Source organism: Falco punctatus, assembly GCF_963210335.1.
Source record: "Falco punctatus genome assembly, chromosome: 8".
NCBI classification, from domain to species: domain Eukaryota; kingdom Metazoa; phylum Chordata; class Aves; order Falconiformes; family Falconidae; genus Falco; species Falco punctatus.
In genome coordinates, this window is record NC_137588.1 from 62,194,953 (window position 1) to 62,214,554 (window position 19,602).

General features: G+C 53.1%; 1 protein-coding gene across 8 annotated transcripts in view; it reads right to left on the reverse strand.

Moving 5' to 3' along the window:
• The window catches only part of TCF7 (transcription factor 7), a 73,675-nt gene that overhangs the window by 3,782 nt on the left and 50,291 nt on the right, over positions 1 to 19,602 (reverse strand). For 3 of the 8 annotated variants that reach the window (XM_080400467.1, XM_080400466.1, XM_080400472.1), the window contains exons 4-10: positions 18,748 to 18,880; positions 15,536 to 15,626; positions 11,899 to 11,985; positions 9,804 to 9,914; positions 9,375 to 9,537; positions 9,054 to 9,161; positions 5,775 to 5,823 (exon numbers count right to left, since the gene is read on the reverse strand). In XM_080400467.1, the coding sequence (XP_080256593.1) occupies positions 5,775 to 5,823; positions 9,054 to 9,161; positions 9,375 to 9,537; positions 9,804 to 9,914; positions 11,899 to 11,985; positions 15,536 to 15,626; positions 18,748 to 18,880 (742 nt within the window). Of the gene's footprint in view, positions 1 to 5; positions 3,946 to 5,774; positions 5,824 to 9,053; positions 9,162 to 9,374; positions 9,538 to 9,803; positions 9,915 to 11,898; positions 11,986 to 15,535; positions 15,627 to 18,747; positions 18,881 to 19,602 lie in introns of those variants that run through there. The other 5 variants (XM_080400469.1, XM_080400468.1, XM_080400470.1 and 2 more) reach the window with 3 other exon arrangements.

Here is a 19,602-nt window from a genome sequence, read left to right on the forward strand (position 1 = left end):
TGAGAACAGTGGAGAGAGTTACCTGTGAATACGGGCCGAGGCCACGGTCGCACACACGGCGCGCAGCAGCGCTGGGGGCTCGGTGGTCCCTGTGCGTTTCCCACCGTGGCCGCCAGGCGGCGCTGTAACGGCGGCCCCGCAGCCGGGACCGGGGGCGCAGCGCGGCCGCGCAGCAGCGGCGTGGGGGAGGGGGGGGGAGGGCGGGGAGCAGCGGAACGGCGGTGGGAGGCTTCAGCCGCGGAGTGCGGAGGGGAGGTCGTAAAAACGAGCTTACAAATGAAAAAACGGGGGTAAAAATCTAAATAATGAAAATGAGAGTAAAGTCGAAACGGTAATAATGAAATCAAAGCAAGAATAAAAATAAAGTAACAAAAATGAAAAAAATCAAAATAGTAATAAAACAATTACGAAAATATTAATAAAGTAGAAACAAACGAAAATAATAGAAATCAAAATGAAAAAAGTAATAAACCAATGAAAATAAATCATAAAATCAAAACAATAAACAAAAAACAGAAACAGTGAAAAGTAACCAAACAATGAAAATGAAAACAATAATAAAAAGTAATACTAACAATAATAAAAGTACAAACAATAATAAACAAAAAAAATCAAAGCAATAACAAAACGTAAAAGGAGGGCATTTCTCACCAGCCGCTGCCCCGGCTGCTCTGCTGCTGGGAGGGTGAAGCAGCTCCCGCTGGGGTCAAGGCTACGATGTGTCCCCCGGGGCAGAAGCCCCCTCGCCTGCCGCAGGGGGCACAGGGGGCATGGGGGACACACATGGGACATGCTGGCAGCCACGGCGTGGGCAGGGCACAGGGGACACAGGACCTGCTGGCAGGCTGTGGCATGGAGCTGCCATGTGGGCAGCCAGCCCTGGGCTGTGCCCCCCGGGCGGGCAGCCCGGCCATGCTCAGGGGTCCGTGCCGGGCCCCTGCCGCCACCTTTGGCTGTTCTCAGGCCGCACAAGCCAGCTCAACGTCCGAAGGTCTCAAGAGCCCGTTCCCAGCGCCTGCCTAGGCCCTGCGCAGCACCACCGCCCGCTCTGCCTCCTGCAGCAAAGCCCCCGGTCCCGCCAGCCCTGCGTCGCCAAACCCTTCCCTTTTGCTCCCGCCGCCGCGACCGCGGAGCTGGAGCGCCAAGCCAAGGCTGGGCAGGGAAGGGACCGGCCTGGGGGGACACGGCAGGTGGCTGCCCACCAGCTTGACCCTGAGCCTGTTGGAGGGAGCCCACCAGGCCACTGGCTGCCCCGGCAGAGCTACCGCCCGTGGCTCTCCCGGACAGCTGCCGGCTGCGCTGCCTGGGGAAGCGGAGGCAGCGGTACGAAGCGTGCCATGGGCAGAGGCTGGAGCGCCAGCTCCGGCGGGAGAAGGGCCTGAGCGGACCTGCAGCCCCATCAGTGGCCGTTCTCCTCCCCTGGCCCCGTGCTTCTAGCAGAGACCAGGAAGGTCCCAAAGACAGCAGCACTGGGGCAGCGGGGACCAAACCCAGCCTTCACCCCCCAGAGAAGATACTCCAGTTCCCCACTTGTCCCTGTTACGACTGGGGGGTCTCAAAAAGCCAGGTCGCACACCGTCCTTGCTGTAACCGCCCCCCTGGGTGATGCTGCTGGTCAGCTCTGCCCGGAGCCCCAGCTGCCCCCTCTGCCACCACCCCGGCCAGCCAGGGCTCCTGCGCCCCTTCCACCGCTGCTCCGCAGCTTTTCCTTCTCCTGGGACACAGCCCTAACGCCACCTGCCACCGGTCCTCCAGCATCTCAGCAGAGTTTTAAAGGAACGAGATCTCAAGATGTCACCTTAATGGCAGCGAGGGAATAGTCCCTCTGCTGTGGATGGCATTCATGACTTTACAGCTAAAACAGCTCAAAAGAGCCTCCTCCCCCCCCCCAGCCCCCCCCCAGCTGCCTCATTTGAGGCAAATGGATCAGCTGGAGAACTCGCTAATGCGGGCGCACACCTTTCTTTGATCTTCCTAATGAAAAACTAGACACTGTTAGAATATGTATTAACTAGTCCAGTATTAAACACGACTTCGCATTGGATGCGAACAAGAGAAGTGCTATTACTGCTGTCAGTGTCATCATTAGCCGTGGTGACCCAATTAGCGCCATATGAAACACGACAGCCCTGCTTTAACTCGGAGGTTGTTTTACACGGGCTGTGACTCCCCAGAGCAGAGAAGCCCAAGGAGAAGCTGCAGGACAGAGAGTTTCAATGACCTGTTTGTGATACAAATCTATCCATCGATTCACTAATTTGATTTAAAATAATGGGGGGAGGGGAAAAGCAGATCTGATCCTAACAAAGGGGCCAGGGGGCTCGCTGCTGTGGCGATCACACAGCCAAGGGGCTGCACCCCTCCCCCCTTTAGTTGCTACAGCACCCTGGAACTGTTTGCCCAGGGCAAGGGGGAGAAGGGTGAAAGCTCTAGAGCAGGAACACCCAGTTTCAAGCAGTTCAGTTCTCCTGTGGGGTGGAAATCCTCCGGGGAGTTGCTCTCCGCATGGCGAGCAGAGCGCGCAGGACAGGAGCCCTTGAGGCAGTGGCAGCGCATTAGTAGGGGGAACCGCAGAACGGCTGCGACCAGCCAGGGGTTGAGAGGCAAAGGTTAAAAAAATAAAAGCATGCTAAGGTCTCCGAGCACTTCAGCAGCCTGTGTTAATTGGGAAGCAGCGCAGAGGAGAAGCTGAATTCAGAGAGTTCAAACGAAGGCAGAGCGAGGTTGGGGGAGCTGCCCGCAGAGCTGCAGTCGCGCTCGGGGCACTGGGCTTGGTGGCACTGCCGGGTGAGGGACGGAGGTCACAAAAACCCCTCTCTGGGCAGTCGGGGTAAAGTATTAATGAGACGTTAAGGGAGCTCTGTCTGGATTCTTAATCAGTTAAAAAATGGTGCTTGATGATGCTGTCCAGTGTATAAAAGGCGAGTGGGGCAGTTTGCTGTTGCACAGCACCCGAGGTTCGGGATGCGGCTGCAGGGAGGGGGTATATACTCACTCGGGCTCAGCGTGGGGACCCGAGCTCGGGTGCCAGCAAGGGCAGGGGCCAAGCACCATCAGGACTCTGCAGGGCTGTGCTTCAGGGTTCATGTTTGGGTAGGCTAAATGAGTTCAGTCACTTGAAGCTGCACTTAAGCACTTCAAGCAACACTTCCAGTTTTTGCTAGAGTCCTCAGTGCACTGGTATAAAAAACATGCTATGAATCGTAGCCCTCTGCCCAGGCTGGAGCCTCTCTGTGCTTTGGTGCCCAGGTCCAGGGGCCCCCCAGGAGCTTTTTCTGCCTGGCTGCATTTGCAGACCCCCGAGCCAGGTAGCACTTGGCTCATGCACTGAGCTTCACTATCACCTGGCCACATCCACTCTCTAGAAGCCCGAGGCACAGGGCACTTGCAAACTGTCTTGCTGCTTGAGGCTGTCCCACCTCGCCCATGGTGGCTACTGCAAAATTTCAGGGCCATGAAAAGCTGGATCTTGAAATATCCAGCATAAACAGGAAAAAAACCAAACCATTAACTACTCACTGCTGGCCCTAGGGTGCTATTTATGCGATAGGAAATCTCTAACAGGGGAAAAAAGCCACACATCGGGGTCACAGAGGTCACCACCCTGGAAATAAGCTTTTAAGACCAGGGAAGTCCATCAGCTGAGATACACATAAAGCATCACACCAACATCGTCCCAGGCAGGGGTCAGAAACCCAGGCAGGGCGCAGCCTGACCCTCGCAGCTCAGACAACTGCTGAGGACCCAGGGAAAACCCCATCCCCGCCTGGCTGGAGCGGCCACCGCCAGCGCTGGGGTGGCTGCAGGGGATGCACGGAGCCGAACCCGCTCGCCCAGGAGCACCCCAGCAGCGAGGAGATGCTGATACACACCTGCACGGGCCGCACCAGTCCGTTTGTTGGTTGAGGCCAAAGCGAGCTCTGCATTTCTTAGGAGAGGCAGGATCTGAACACAGAAGCATGCGTGGCGGAGAATGGGCAAGGCAGAGGCACAAAGAGGAGGAGGAGCAGGAGGAAGAAAAGAGGCAACATCATTTTAGCCACTTTAACACACTACAATCCAATTATTTTTTTTCTGTAACAGAACAGTGCCGGCACCACCTCTCCTAGAAAAAAGTGATGGTTAGGCAAATATCAGTGATCACTGCTGGCAGCTGGAGAAGAAGGAGGTTTGGGAAACAGCCTCAGCTCTGGGAAATATGGGCAATTACGGGGAAGTTCATGGCTTTTCAAACTTCTTAAGTTTGGAAAAGCTGCGAAATCCCAGAGGTGCTGCCTGCCTCCTGTGTCTGCATCCTTACCTGCTCCCTGCCCTCCCAGCAGTGACTAACCAGGGCTGCCAGCGAGCTCGGACTGCGCATGGAAAAGAACAGGAGGAAATGTTGCAGAAGCAGGCTGAAAGCGTAGTTAGCATGAGGGAGACCCAGGCCCAGGTTATTCTGCTCTGCCCCCCATCATTGCCCCTCCAGTTTTAACAGAAAAGCTATTCTCCATGGTCTTTCCTAAAATGTGGCCGGTTTACTGGGTAATTATGGAACTCAGGAGGGTGAAGCCCTGTTTACTTTCAGGCACATCATGTTTTTCCTGTAGTGCTGTAAACGGGATTTGAACAGCACATTTCTGCGCTGGATTCATGCTCCCTCTTTCAGCCACCACCAGTGTCTCCTGTTGTGTCTGACCAGCAGTTGATTTTCAATCCATAACAGGTGAAATTATCATTTTTGTGTCACACAGACAGGACATATATATGGATATATAAATATATATATATACACACACACTACATACAAGCCTAAAAGCTTGTAGTCCCCTTATCAGAATGAGATCAATAGCATTAACCAAACCAAAGATATTGCTAGGACACAGTCATGGAATTGCATTTTATGGACAATTCAAAGAGATTGTCCAATGGTGATTCATTAAATTCATGAGATGATCTGAACTTTATGAATTAATGCAGGCTATCATCTGGCTGACTGATTTTCACCCAAAAACAAATAACAGCAATGAGCAGTAATGAACTGGCTGGAGAATGGGAAAAGCTGTTAAGTCTACAGGCACTCACAGGCTGGATGTACTGAAAAACCCAGCTGGCTAACTTCACGTATGCGTGATGCCACCGTGGGCAAGGACAGGCTCTTGATGTTTTATAATGAATATTGAATGGTACAGATATTATTTATTCCCGATATGACAGAAATACTTAAGAAACCAGCACAAGAATAGCCCTGGATGATGGGAACATGTGCCACCTGCTGAAACCTGCCCAAAGGCCCTCTTCTAACCAACACCGTGGGGCCGGGAGGCAGCTGGTACTCGGTTTTAGCATGACTTCGCTTGAGCTCTAGGTTCCTTTGAAATGAAAGCCAAATTTGGGGTAACCCCACAGGTGATCTTCAATCTTGTCACTGCATTTAGTCCCACACGCAATACTGATGCATTTGAGAGGAGTTTTCTTTAATTAATGGTATCTGTAGGGCTGGTGGGGACATGCACCCTGCACGTTTTGAATAGCGCAAGTTTAGAGGGAGTTTATATGAAGTTATGCACTTGCCAAAATCTAGTCTTGGTTTTCACACACTAACTAAGTTCTAATTCAAACACGTCTATGAAAAGGTCACAGAAATGTTAATTTACCGTGTATTAAAAAAAATTAATGTATTTCTTCAGTTAAGCTCAGGAGAATGGAAGAAAACACAGTAAAACATGACAACTGCTTCGGATTATCCCCTCCAAGAAAAACAGAGGGACAGCCACCGAGTCGCACGCATTTACCTGAGTTGGAATCTTGCTGCTTTTCTCGTGTTCGTCTCTTCTTTTTCCCCTAGGGAAGCAAAGGAAAGGCCATCAGTCCATGCTCCCCGGCGAACGAGGGTGCTGTGCAGGGGCTTTGGGGCTGGACTGGGCTGCTGGTGGAACTCTCAAAGCAACCACCCAAATCTGTGTTCACACACGTGCCGATGGCTGCCCTTTACACGGCACAGATTTGTTCTGGGTATATACCTTGTCTCAGGAATAACCCCTCATTTCCAGGATCCCCAGATCCAGCACCATCAGCATTTTGACTCACCCCCAAACCCCTCTGCACAAGATCTGCATGTACATTGAAACAGCAACAGAAACTCAAAGGCAACGTGGCCCTGTTACCCCCCCTGCATCTGCTGCACCTTCCTCCCAACACGCTGCTCCCCTGCTCTGCTGTCTGAGGCCACAACCACACTAGAAACACAGCCCAGACCCTGATTTATACTACAGCCTGTGCAAGAGAAAACATCAGTGTGTGCAAAACAGCACTAATAAACACAGCACCCCTACCTGTGCTGCTCAGCACCTCTGCTAACTCCTGCCAGCACTCCTCAGCCCACCCTTATGTGTCCTCACCTGAGAATCCCACCCGTTATTGCTTTAGTTAATTAATTGATAGATAATTTAATTAATATATTTAACTAGAGTAAAGAAGTTTTACCACATGCAACGGAGGCATTATGCTCAACAGCTGATCCTCCTGGTGTATTCTTATTCTTCCTCCCTTTTCATGGTTCTAAAAAGCACTTGGCCTATTTTGGCACCTTCCCTATTTCCACTATGTGCTCTAATGCGATGCCTTACACCTGAACAGAAGTTGATCTGTAATGTGTTACCAGGAGGAGCATCCCTGATTTCAAATAGGAAAGAGAGTTTTAGGAAATCCCCAGAAATTCCTTTGTAAATAATACTTCTTTATTTCAATGTTTGTGCAGCTCTGGACCCATCCTTCATTCTTCTTCCTTCCCTTACTAACAAGAAAACCCAGTTTTATCCCCAAACTGCCTCTCTGATTCTCAATATGCAGCAACCCCCCGCATCTTCTGATGAGCTTAGTATGAGGGCACAGCAGCAAATCTGGCCTGTGTGGAGCAGGCAGCTCACAGGGCTGCCTTTGACCTGTGACTTTTTATATGACTCCTTGTGGTTTGAGTGAAGGTGGAAAGCTCTGAGCTGTGGTAAGCTTTTTCTTCAGTGTGGGAGCAACTGTATTTCCTGCCTGATATCCGTATCACGTGCTGCAGAAGTGACCTACATTCCTCCTTCTCCTCCCTGCTCAGGCTCTGGAGAGAAAAGCATCTCTTGCAGCGACCACAAGACCCAAAGCAGCTGCTGCTGGGAGAGTCAATGTGTGCCTTTGGAGCCCATCATCTGCTCCATCTTCTGGAGCAAGGAACCAGCCCTTACCCAGGTGAAGGATGCTACAGGATTTAAGATTTCCATGGAGGATGCGCTTGGCCTTGGAGGAAGACGGTGCCTTGTTCTCAGCAAGGCTGCTGCCCTCCAGATGCTGCTGCCCTCCAGATGTGTGCCCACCGATGGTGCTGCCCTTTGGTACTGCTCTGGTTTCTCTAAGGGTGGCTCCAGAGGGCAGCAGCGTCCAGCACTGATCCTGCAAAGCTGCATATGGATGCTGAGCTCCTCACCTGTGCTTGCAAGGAGGCAGGGATATCTGTGTTGCTGCAGGGAAACGCGAGCTGGGGACTTCCCGCAACCTCTGCTTTTTCTGCATCATCTCTGCCCTTGGCTTTTGGGGTGGGTTTGGTCTGTTTAAGGGTGTTCTTTCACCCTCAGTGGAGTCTGGGCTTTCTGGAAGGAGGGTTTGGGGCAGGGTGGGCTGGATGGGTGCTCACTGTGCAGCTCCCAGGGGAAAGAAAGCAGTTGTGAGGGAAATGACAGAGCCTCAGATCAAAGGGCAGAGCCCTGGAGTGGATGGATGGACATCTGAAGACTTACATGTGATTTGCTTCAGGTCTCTAATGAGCTCGTTAGGCGTGTAAGATCAAAACGGCCGAGAAAGCCACTGGAAAAGACCCGAAGTGTATCCTGTGCTTCTGGGGCACTGCTACACCTATGCCACCTCTTTTAACACGGTGCTGCTGAAGTGATTAATATAGCTAAGAGGAAATGAATTATTTTTTTAAGAGTAACCTTTAAATGTTCCAGAGAGTAGCCCAGAGGCTTCCCAAGTGCTGGCTCTACCACCACAAGCTACAAAGCAGCTCTGTCCCTCCAGCTAGCCCAGGAGCTGCCGCTGCTCCTCCCTGGGGAGTGGGGGGCTCCGGGAGCCCTGGCCGTGCCAGCCCACCACAGCCCCCTTGGAAAAGAGCCACTATTTCGGCCGTAGAGACAAGTAATCTCTCTGTGAAAACCAAACACAGTTTTTCTCTGCTCATGCCTCAGAGATTGATTTGGCATCGATTTGCTGCAGCAGTGTACCTCACTACAGCCAAAACTGGGGAACACCAAGGCTGGAGCTTCCCTCCTCTCTCTTGTACACAGGGAAAGCTCTCCTGGCTACAGGAACGCACAATCCCAACCCTCAGCCTGTTTCAGGGCCCTCTGGACTAATTTTTGTTGCTGAGAACCACTATTTGCTGCATGGCTCAGCTGCTCTGCTCAGCAGCCACTGCCTGGTTTAAGAAAATTTTTTTCTTTTCTTTTTTCAACCCAGAAAGGGTTTTTTATTCTCTAACAGCAACCTTGGTTGGGAAACAGGCTCATCAAAGAGCTAGGCTGAGCTCACCAGCTCACAGAGCAAGCAGTGCTGCCTGCGTTTGCTCAGATTGCATTGGAATCCTTTGAACATGGTTGGCTTGATTTGCTCAGGGTCCTCAAATAATGACTGGTCAGGGTGGGATCAACATCCCTAAGGGATAAACAGAACCTCAGTGACTGCCATACTTTGAGCGCTGCTTACCTGCCCTGCAACGCTGCTGCTTGGGATGCAACCCTACAGAGCCTGCAATTAGACCTGAACAGCCTGCGAGACCAAGGTTTGCACTACGGCTCATACAAAGCAGCTTACACTTTGCTATTTTGCCTTTTAAAAAATTATCTCCCACTATTACACTCCTGTGAGCGCCGCTCAGACAGCTACAGAGCTACAGCTACTGTGCTGCTAGGAACAGTGTCACCAGGGACAGGCGGGTTGTTTGGCAAACACCAGTTGTCACCCCCCCTCCCCCCCCTCCCTGGTCATTCCCGGCCATGCCCTGGGGAGGGGTCCGAGCCACCACGGCCACTCACGTAGTTGTCTCTGGCAGACCAGCCGGGGTAGAGCTGCATGTGGAGCTGCCGTTCCTTGCGAGCCAGTTCGTAGTACTTGGCCTGCTCCTCCCGGGACAGCGCGTGCCACTGCAAGGACAAGTGCGGTGGTGAGATGTGGCCCCACTGTCCCTCCCCAGCCCAGCCCCCCGTGGCTGCCCTGTGCTGGGGGGCACGTGCTGCGTGTTCAAGGGATAAGAGCACATGGCTTTGCAAGCAGATGCTTGTTACATGCTTAAAAGCAGCTGCAAGGGATGGGGATGCTGCACTGGGACGATGGTGCTGAGCCCCGTGTGCTCTTACCCTTCTGCCCAAGATCTGGTTGATGGCGGCGCTCTCTTTCAGGGTGCATTCGGCAATGACTTTCGCCCGCATTTCTTTCATATACAACATGAAAGCGTTCAGGGGCTTCTTGATAGTGGGCTTCTTGGCTTCCTTCTCTCTCTTTGGTTCTGGTTGAGGTTTCCTTGGTGGGACCAAAGGAGGAGCTGTCAGCATCACTGCCAGCCTGGTGGCACCAAGCTCAGCAGAAGACCTGACACCAAACCAACCCGATGGTACGAGCGGGTGGAGGGGCCCGAGACCTGTCCCCTGGATGCGTGCTGCTGCCTGATGCAGGCAGAGCTCGGCGTTCATCCATCCTCCCCGCTGGTGCAAGCATTAATAGTGATAAACGAAATGGGCATTAAGGCGGTAACGCTGTTGAGCCCTGCCCTGGCACTTCCAACTTACATGTTTCGGTCATAGTGCTCCATCTCTTGCTTGCCGGAGTGGGGCACAATGGCGGGGTGCGGGATGCCGGTGGTGTGCATGCCAGAGCCCAGCATCAGCGGGTGAGTGAACCTGCAACAGAGAGCGGATGAGCCATGCCGGGAGGGCTGCGCTGGGGATGCTCAGGATGCTGGGGCAGCCGGAGCGGCGTGTCTCATGAGATGGCACTCTGACGTGGCAGAAGCAGACGGTAAGCGGAGGACACGGAAAGCAAACCGGTGGTGGGTGCTGCTGGGCTGGTGCGGGGCAGGCAGTGCCCACCACCCCTGGGTCAGCCCTTGCCACGCCGGCAGTGGGCACGGCCAGACGGGCCGCAGGCAAGCGGGCGGAAAGGGTCCGGGTGCCGCTGCGAGGAGCCCAGCCTGCAGCGGGAGCCTGACCGAGGTCAAGGGCACTTTCAACCAGCAGTTCCAGCTACTCAGATCCCTGTTGTTGCAATAGCTTCTCAGCACTGCAGAAAGGAACAACAAACTCAACCCAGGGTTTGGATGGGAGAGATTAGGACCACCCCGCACCTTTCTTTTAACAGAAATAGCATAAGTCTGAACATGAACCGAAGTGCAACTCTAGGAGGTGCACCTTGCCTAAGCAATGCTCTCCACCACCAGGACTGAGATCCGGAGAGGTCTCGCTAGCTTTCAGGCTTCATTAGCACGCTCTCGAGATTTGGAGGGTAAAGCCAGCGCAGTCAGCTTTGCCAAGCTTGCCACTTTATGTCTGCAGCTTGAGATGGCAGAATTGCCCATGGGAGATGAACTGTTCATTAGATATGCTGGCACAAAAAGAAAAGCTGTTTAATTTAATCCACCAGCACAGTCTGATCCTTATCTGACCAGGTGTACTTTCTCGGCTGCAGCAGTGCTGCAAAATCTGCCCCAAAATCCTGAGAGCACGAGCTCCTGCGCCGGGCTCGGGGCAGCTGCCGGGCCTCCGCAGGGAACCGTTAGCTCCTCTCTCGCCTTCACCTTTGAGGTCGGACAAAGCGATGCCTCGGCAAGCAAGGAGGGCTGGCAGCGCTCCCTCACCTCTGCTGCAGGGCTAAGGGGTTGCATGGATCGAGGTTTTTGCATGGCTAAGGGCTAGCATGGATAAGGGTTTGCTTGGTTTTCCTGTGGGAAACCTCCGCTAATGGCTCTTCAGGACAACATGAAGCAGAAGCGAAAGCTGGTGCACGAGCACATGCAGCGTGCACAGGCGTCCCCGTGGTGCTGCCGGCCTCGCTGGGGCCATGGGGCTTTGCCCACCAGCACGCCCAGAGGGGCTGGGCTCTGCAATTTCCATCCACAGGGGATGTATTTTGCTCACGGGGACATCACTGGGGTCTGGGTGTATTTACAGAGGGCAAAATTTGATCCTGGGTGACCATAAACTTGCAGTATGAATGGCCTGGGAATGCGCTACATTGCTCAACCTGCTCGATATTAAAGGTGGGTCACGCTGCAGGGCCAGGTCCTCGCAGGGAGAAGATGGGCAGTGACATGGCTGGCTCTGCTGCCCCCCTCCCATGTGCAGGGTCTGGCCTGGGGCCATGCCAGCCCCGTGCTGCCCGATGACAGGATGGAGGAGGCAGAAGTTGTGCTTATGTCTCAGAGAACTGACTTGTGCTCATGGGATGACAGCAAATCGCTGCCTGCCGCCTGTCCGGCTTTTAAGGCTGAGACCAAATAAAGCAGATCAGTCTCTGCAGAGCGAAACTCAGCAGTGGTGGCGGCAGGGATATATCCAGGATTAGGGTTAGTGATGAGGAGCAAGATCCTGAGCAATGGATTTCACCCCGTCTTCCCAGTGCTGAGCTGAAGGCAGGGGCTTCTGGCTTTGTTTTGACTTCTGCTGATTAAAACCTAATCATTGTGCATCCTCCTGGGATGCTCGCTATTCCCCTGACTACCCTTTGGAGCAGACACTGCCTAAAAGCGCCTTCTCTTCCCACGGCTGCCCCAGGGAGGGTGCGTGGCCGTCCCTGGGTGCCCGCGGTCTGCTGCAAGCTCCTGCCGCACAAACTGCAAGCTGTGAGACCAGCCGAGCTGCTGCCCTGTCTCACACAGCTCATACTCACCTGGAGAAAGAAGCCCCAGCAGAAAGCGCTGACGAATACGGCTGTCTAAATCCACATGACGGGAGCGGATAGACAGACTGGCTCTGCCTGGGATCGGGAAGAAAGAGTCTATAAAGTATCCACAGCTATGTGGTATTTCCCATAGATTTGCTAAGGAGACTCAGAGCACTGATGCCCCAGGAGCTCTGCCTGGTGGGATGCTCGGGGTGCCCCTGGGCTCAAGAGGCAGTGCGGGACCTGGATTTATTTTGTGAGAAGCTGGGCCTCCCTGCAAAGGTTGGATCCAACTCTGACCCCCCTCCATCCCTGGTGTTGAGTAACGCTGCAGCTTTCAGTTTATAAAACACAAAATGCAGAGGTGTGCTGAAAAATTAGGAGATGTGCTATTGCACAGAAGTTGCTTTAAAAAGCACAGTTTGAGCAAAAAACTAAATCCTGGTCAGAGGCTCCCTCTGCGGTGCACAAGAGGCTGCCCAGTTTCAGGCTGCGCTGGGGGGATGGCTGAGCACGGCAACCTCCCAGTGCCTGGAGAGAAAGCACCTACTCTGCCCTTGTACGTACTTCAGAAATGCTCTGATTTCCCCAGCGCATCCTTTTAAGGATGGCTGTCGTTTCTGAAGAAGCCAAAAACTCAGTCCTAAGTTTCTTTTGAAAGTTGTTTCATACGGGGGATGGGGTGTGTACCAGACCTGGAGCTGGAAATTATTTTTAATACTGTAACATAAGTATGCAGGAAGTTCCTTGTTGTTCCCAGCAAGGGAAACCCCCCCCTGTTTCATATGGAGATAGCTCAAAAATACCTTGGCTTGCTCTGCAAACCCGCCAAAAGATGCTCCCAGCCTAAAACTGTGCATGGAAACCGAGATGCCTGAGGAGGCCAGGATGGGGTGCTTCAACCTGCACTGATGCTCATGCTCCTCCAGCCAGGCTGCACAGAGCTGTGCGTACGACCAGCACCTGGTATTTTGAGCTCTAATAAGCAAAACAAAACCCCCAACCCGTTATCCTTCAGTGCGGTGCCCTGCGAAGGACCGAGCTCCTGGATGCCAGGGATTTTCAGGGCTAAAGACAGTTTCTGCCCTGAAGAGCAGTAACGGCAGTGCTGTGCCGTGGCAGTGGGGCCCTTGAGCTGTGCTGGGGAGGAAGGAGTTTCTGTTTCTGCCACTCAGGGAGCTGCTGTGTCTCGGCTTGACCGAAATCTGCAGGATCTGTCTGCAGGAAAGGCAGCCGAGGCGGCAGGGCTCTGTTTACACCCTGCCAGGCAGAGGCCCTCTCCCACCCCTTAGATGTCGGCGGGTATAAACACACCAACAAACAGCCAAGTGCTACCGTGTATCGGGGAGCCAAAAACACCTTTGAAGTTGAAGGCGGCTGCCCCAGGGCCGAGAAAACACTCGGAGCTAATCCAGAAGCGACACGCGTTACTGCAGAGGCTGAGATACCAGGATAGAAAAGGAGCCGGGCACTTGTGGCTCCATCCCAAGTGATCCTGACGTGCAAATTAATGCAATTCCAAAATCAGTCCCTGAGGGTTGGGAATGCACAATTACAGCCCGTATCACCCAGCGGTGGGAGGGCGGCTTGGAAAAAAGCGCGGGACAGCCATTGTACCGCCACGCAGCACAGCTTGCAGGCTCCCGCCGGCGTTCGCTGCCAGGCTCCCGTGAGCAAAACTCACTCGACTGGACTCTCGGAGGCTTTTATCTACTGTCGTCCCAGGTAATTACAGAGAGAGCGATTGCAGCTCCTCCTCCCAAAGCGCTTGGTGAGAACAAAGCCCGTTTCTGCCCAGCTCCTGCCCGCCGGCTCGTGGAGGGAAAGCTGCTGCCCGCGCGTGGCTGCCCCGGCTCCGTGGCACTGGCACAAGCATCCCTGGCACACGGCCCCGCTGCCCGCCACCCCCCGCACAGGGGTCCGTGCTGCTGCAAACCTGCTGGGCTTCGGTGCCTCTGCACCCACCCACGCCCATCTGCTGAGCCTCTGGGCGCTTCGGGAGTGCTTTTGGGGCTCTTTCCATAAAAAATGGGCAACAAAAGGCTCTGGTACAGACACGTGCTTCGAGGTGCTGCTCCGCTCTGTCAGGCCGTTTGTTGCTTTATCGTATCTGCTCTATTAGTCACTAATGAATGCGTCTGGCGAGGTCGTCTGAGGATGCCAAACCCCGCAGATGCCAGAGCAGCTCTCAGCACTGCAAACTCCCTCCACCACCGACCGACCAACACCACCGCTGTGCAAACCAGGTTGCTCTCCCCCCGCACAGCCAGGGCTGCCCTTCGCAGCATCCCACCCCAAGTGTGGACCCTGCATTTGGCAAGCAGGCTCCCTTCTCACCTCCAACTACTTCTTTCATGTTCTAGCCCAGTCACCCCAGTACTTGTTTTTCCTGAGGATGAATCACATCATATGAGGAGTTAAATCATCACCCAAGAGTAGCAGATTTAGCACAGAAGGCAAACTCTGCATCAGAGGCCTCAGCCCCTGTTTTTCCTTGTGGTTAAATATCTGGAACATGAAATTCATAATCAAACCAAAACAAAAAGCTAACTTTTTACTTTGTCTTTTAATATGCTTCGCCTCTCCCATTTTGCAATATGGTCTTGTACCTGGAGGTCTCTCTGGGCTTTGCTGGGGTTTTATCAGGTGGCACCAGGGGGGATCTGGCTGCCTGCCCTGATGATCATCCTCCCCGCTCTCCCCCTCATCCAGGCCACCCCGACCCGCTGCCTGCATCCTCCAGCCTCCCCGCGAGCCTCTGCAAGGCCCCTGCATCACCGACGGGGATTAAAAATTAATTTGAAGCATGACGATGCCCGCACGGCACTGCCCGCCAGACCTGCTCCCGCGGCGTGCTTACGATCACTGTGACAAAAGCCAGTGGCAATGCCCACGGAGCACGTCCAGGTGTATTTTTAACTCCTGTCCCTGGGGCAGGTTTCCCAATAGGCTCCGCTTAGTGGCGTGCTCCTCAGAGCTGGCCCATGCAGGAGGGACATTTTGGGAGTGCTCCAACTCACCGTGGTCCCTCCTTCCCCATTCCCGCTGGGGCAGTGGGTACCACTAAGCCGGCTGTGCTGTGGCCAGGCTGTGGGTACTGGGGTCCTTTGCCAGGGCAGGTCTCTACCACACTGGATTTCTTCCCTGTATGTCAGACCCCAAGAAGCACTGTGGCCTGGCAGATGGAGCATCCCACGGGATTACACTGCACTAGTGGCATGCTCAGGGAAAGCACTGTTTGTACCGAAAACCCCAGTGAGGGAGAAAATTACCTCCTACTCAAAAAGAGAAGCTTTTGTTGGTATTAGGAGAGGTGAGTAGGAAGCTCTCTCTGGGTTTCCTAATCCACACAGGCAACTTGATGCAAGGCAGGAGACCGGTTTGAATCAGGCAGGTGGTAATCCTGCTCCAGGGATGCCCCAGCTGGGACAAAGCCTTCAGCCTCTCTGCAGATCCGCTCCCCATCTCTAAAGCAGGGCTAAACCCTCCTCCGCATCGCACAGCACAGCGGAGGGATGAAGGCAGGGCGTAAGCACCATAGAGGTTACAGAGGACGGCTGCACGCGGTGTGTTCAATAAACCGTCCCCTGTACGAGCAGCCAGCGAGTTGGGGGCTGCAGGGGGCCGAGCCCTCCACACTCACCATCCCATCGACGGCGTGATCTGTCCAACTCCACCGGGAGGGAGGGGGTAGAAACCGGGGATGTCTGACGTCTGGGAAGGACGGTGCACTCCTGGAAGAAGGGAGAAGATGAGCTGGACCCAGCACCGCGCTCCTTGGCTGACCCAGACCACTGCTGACAGCCTGGCTGCTCCATCTACAGGCACTTGTGGGCACCAGGGAATATATCTGAAATAGCTGTCTGCAAGTGGCAGGATATTATAATTACCCTTTTTATTGCTGTGGCTCTCTGTGGGGATGTAATGTGTTGTCTGTGTTGCTGCAGAATCAAAAAAATTAGTGTAATGGGCTGGGAAAGGCAGCTTGGTCCTGCACAAGCACCATCCCTGCCCTGTGCCACCCTGAGGCCAAGCAGCAACTTGCTTTGGTAAGGATTTGGTGGATTCCAGACATCCCTCTGCCCTTCCCAGAGAGCCTGTTCAGGCGCACAGCTGATGGTCAAGGCCGTTCCTACATCCCCTTCCTGTCAGTCATCCCCGTGACCTGCCGTGAGCAGCCAGTGGGGATGCTTTAGCAGGCATCACTTCTATCCTGATTTTAAACACTGCGAGTCCCTGTTCAAAGCAATCATTTTGCAGGTTCTCTGGGTGCCAAGGAACGGCGAGGTGGGTACGGTGCCAGCTGGGAATTCACCCTTTGCACGGGGAATCCCTGCATGATCTTCAAAGCCACTGGCAGGGGCAGCATGGCCAGAGGAGACAGCCGCAGCATCTATCCGTTTCTACTTGGACTTGAAAACAGCCCGCAGAGCCCGGGGCTGCGGGTGGGACTCAGACAACTGCGGCGCTGCTGGTAAAAGCAGCCTCCAGCTGACCCCTGGACTGGAAAGCTGGAGAGGAGCTGGGGCTGAGCTCTGCTGCAGTGCCATGTAATGCCGACTGCGATCAAGCCTTGGAATAAAAATCGTGTACAGAGGTTGTCCAGCAGCTGTCCTGAGCAATAAATAGATTGAGTAAATTGGTGATTAATTGCAAGCGGTTTGCAAACTCAGAAGTCTGGATTATTCTCCTAAGTGTACTAATGATAAATTATTAATTAGGAATGACACCAATAGGTTCCAAGCATCATATTAGGAGTTAGCTAAAATAAATACCTAACTGAACTGAAAGGAATACAACTTAGTATGAGATTTACCTACAGCTGTGCTCAAGTGGGATGCAGCAGCCCACTGAAGGTCAAACAAAACCAGTATCCGCATTAGGCAGCTGCCAGGATTTCCTGAGACTCGCACCTCCGACAATACAAGTTGCGTAAGCCAGAGCACAAGTTATTCTCGCTGGCCCAGTGGTTGGGGCACCAGCCACTGACTCAGAAGATCCTGCTTGTACTTCCTTGTCTGTGTGTCCTTGGGCTACTGTGAAATACTTTAAAGGGATGCTGTGAGAATGAGTATGATGGTGACTCTCAAGTGCTTACACTAGGTGATAAAGGGAGATATTTCAGCGATGAAAATAGAGATGGGACACATCCAGAATGAACGGGGAAGGAAACCTTCACCCCAGCAGTGTAGCGATGGGGCATGTAAAGCTGATCACAGCTGCACCACGCAGGCAGGTCCCAGCTGAGAATGATGGTCTGAACCTCTCCACAAATAGGACCTCGAGGGTCTCTGGGATGGACAGATTCCCCCTGCCTCTGACATGAAAGTACAGCACTGGGAGGTGCCTGCAGTGGGGGTGCAGGTGGGTGTGCAGCCAGAGGACAGCTTCCCAGAATCACTGACCCACCGCAGAGAGGAACGCTTAGGGAATACTCCAGTGCCAACTGTAGCCTCCACGAAGGGATATAACCATCTCATTGCCTAGGCGAGCTGCTCCCGTAGTGCTTAAGGCTTTCCAGGCTACCAGGGAGTCCCTGTGGGCAGCTCAGAGCGAGGGGGGCTCGGAGGGGGCAGTGCTCTGCGAGGCATCTGAGAGAGCAGCGTGAAGGAAGGTGTGTCGGGTCGCCTTCCCTGGAGACGCAGCAATCTGCACGCTTCCTCTCGAGACTCGGAAGTCTGCCATTAGCTGAGCTTTTAATAGGTTTATTTTGTTAACTCTTCATATTTTTTCTGCTGAGTTTGTTATGCTCTGGTGGCTGACAAGCAGTGTGTTGGCTGGAAGAAAACCAGGATGTGCCTGGGTATCTTTTACACCAGATCTCAATCTTCCCCATCAGCATCCCTGATGAGTCCAGAACGCGGTGTCTGGGTTCGGACCAGGGGTAATTCAGCACATCCCCCAGCCAAGAGCATCCTCGATACCCCATCGTTTTATCAATGATGTTAACTCATCAAAGCCGATGTCTCTGGGACAGTTTGGATCACACCTGGGTGGAGGCCTTTGCCTAAATCACAACAGTTGGTTTTTGTGCCTCTGTTTTCTCACTGATTTCTGGGCTCTGATGGACCCTGAATCCCTTCCTAAATGGTTTCATGTGCTGGTTTTCACATGAAATCAAGACCAGGATTGTATAAAAGTCCAGGTAATCTAAGAGATGTCGAAAGACTCTTGCACTAATGTAAGGCTGAGAAAAGTTTGACTTTACACTCAGCTTGCCAGTAACCCACAGAGAATGACGGGCTGGGGTGAATTCCTGTGCACATACCTATATTTTACAGTTCAGGGTTTAACCTCTACCTACCGTACTTTCCTCCATAGCTCACAAGCTAATTGACGTGTCCTGGATTCACACAGGAACCCAAAGAGCCAAACCACATGACAACCACATAACTTGGGGCTACGGACACACACACATGTAACAATCCAGTTAGCTATCAGGCACCAATCCTATTTAGTCAAAATATTTCATGTTTCAAGCATTTATTTTCTCAAAATGACAACTTGACAACAGTTTGGGTATGAGTCAAAGGAAAGATTACTTTCCATTTTCTGGTTGACTCTTACGCATCATCTCGAGGCTCTGGTCTGGTCTCAAGCTACAGGACAGCTTGCACAGAGAACTGAGCACACTTGATCAGCAGGGTCGGCACTTTTGATATCAAACTCCTCTTGATTAGGACTACAAAGCACTGCCAATACGCTAAATAAAATCCTACTGTTAAGCAATGCCCCAGCTGACCAAAGCTCTTGACTTTTCCCATTGATTTGGGACCAGCAAGGTGACAGCCTTGACCTCAGTGGTCTCCAGCACTGTCACCCTCCCACCACGCAGATCCCCAGCGGTGCTGTTACCTTGTTTCTGGTTGATGTCGGCGGGCAAATGGGGCGAGTGGGAGCCGTGGCTGAAATGGTCGTTGCTGTAAGGGATGAGTGGGGTGAGCGGGTGGACTCCGTGGGACGGCTGCACGACGGGAACTTTGTTGGACTGCAAGACATAAAGAGAGAGAGGGCTCAGAAGTCGTCAGGCTCCATGAGCAAGGAGATGCCCTTTGCAGTCCCACCGTTGCAAGCGAGGCTGGGAATTGCTAAAAGTCCCCAGTGACTCTCAGGGGCAGGGCAGAAAAAGCCCTTGCCTGCTTAAATAAATGCTACAGCATCCTGCAAGAAAAATCCAAAAACCAAGCAGTGACAGCAGCTGAAGACAATTGCGTGGGTAGGTGGAAAACAGCTCAAATCAGCATGAAGTTTTCAAAACTCAGAACGTTTTTTTGTTCGTTTCTGGTATCTTTTATTCCAGGATAAACGCTACAAGCATGCCACCCAATGCATTACTCTTGGTTTCTGCCTTGTGCTACCACAGGATCTAAATCTGTATTTTCACATAGTGCATGTTCACTCTGAAAGCCATGCTCAGGCTCTCCTAACCAGGGCTCTCCAGCAGGGAGATGCCGTGGAAAACATGGCATGGTCACCAGCAAGCCCTCGGGCTGAAACCCCCCTCGGTCTGAGCTCCAGCACTGGGAGAAGGACCGGAGGGAGCAGAGGCAGCTCTGGGGATGCAACAAACTCAGGAAAACTGAGCAATGAAAAGTCTGTCTCCTCTGGGAGCTACTCCCGGTTACGCACAGCAAGGCCATCAGAGCCCAACGCCTTTGTAAAAGGCGCTTTTTTTGTGAACAGGACGGGGAGTACTTCTGCATGTTGGAG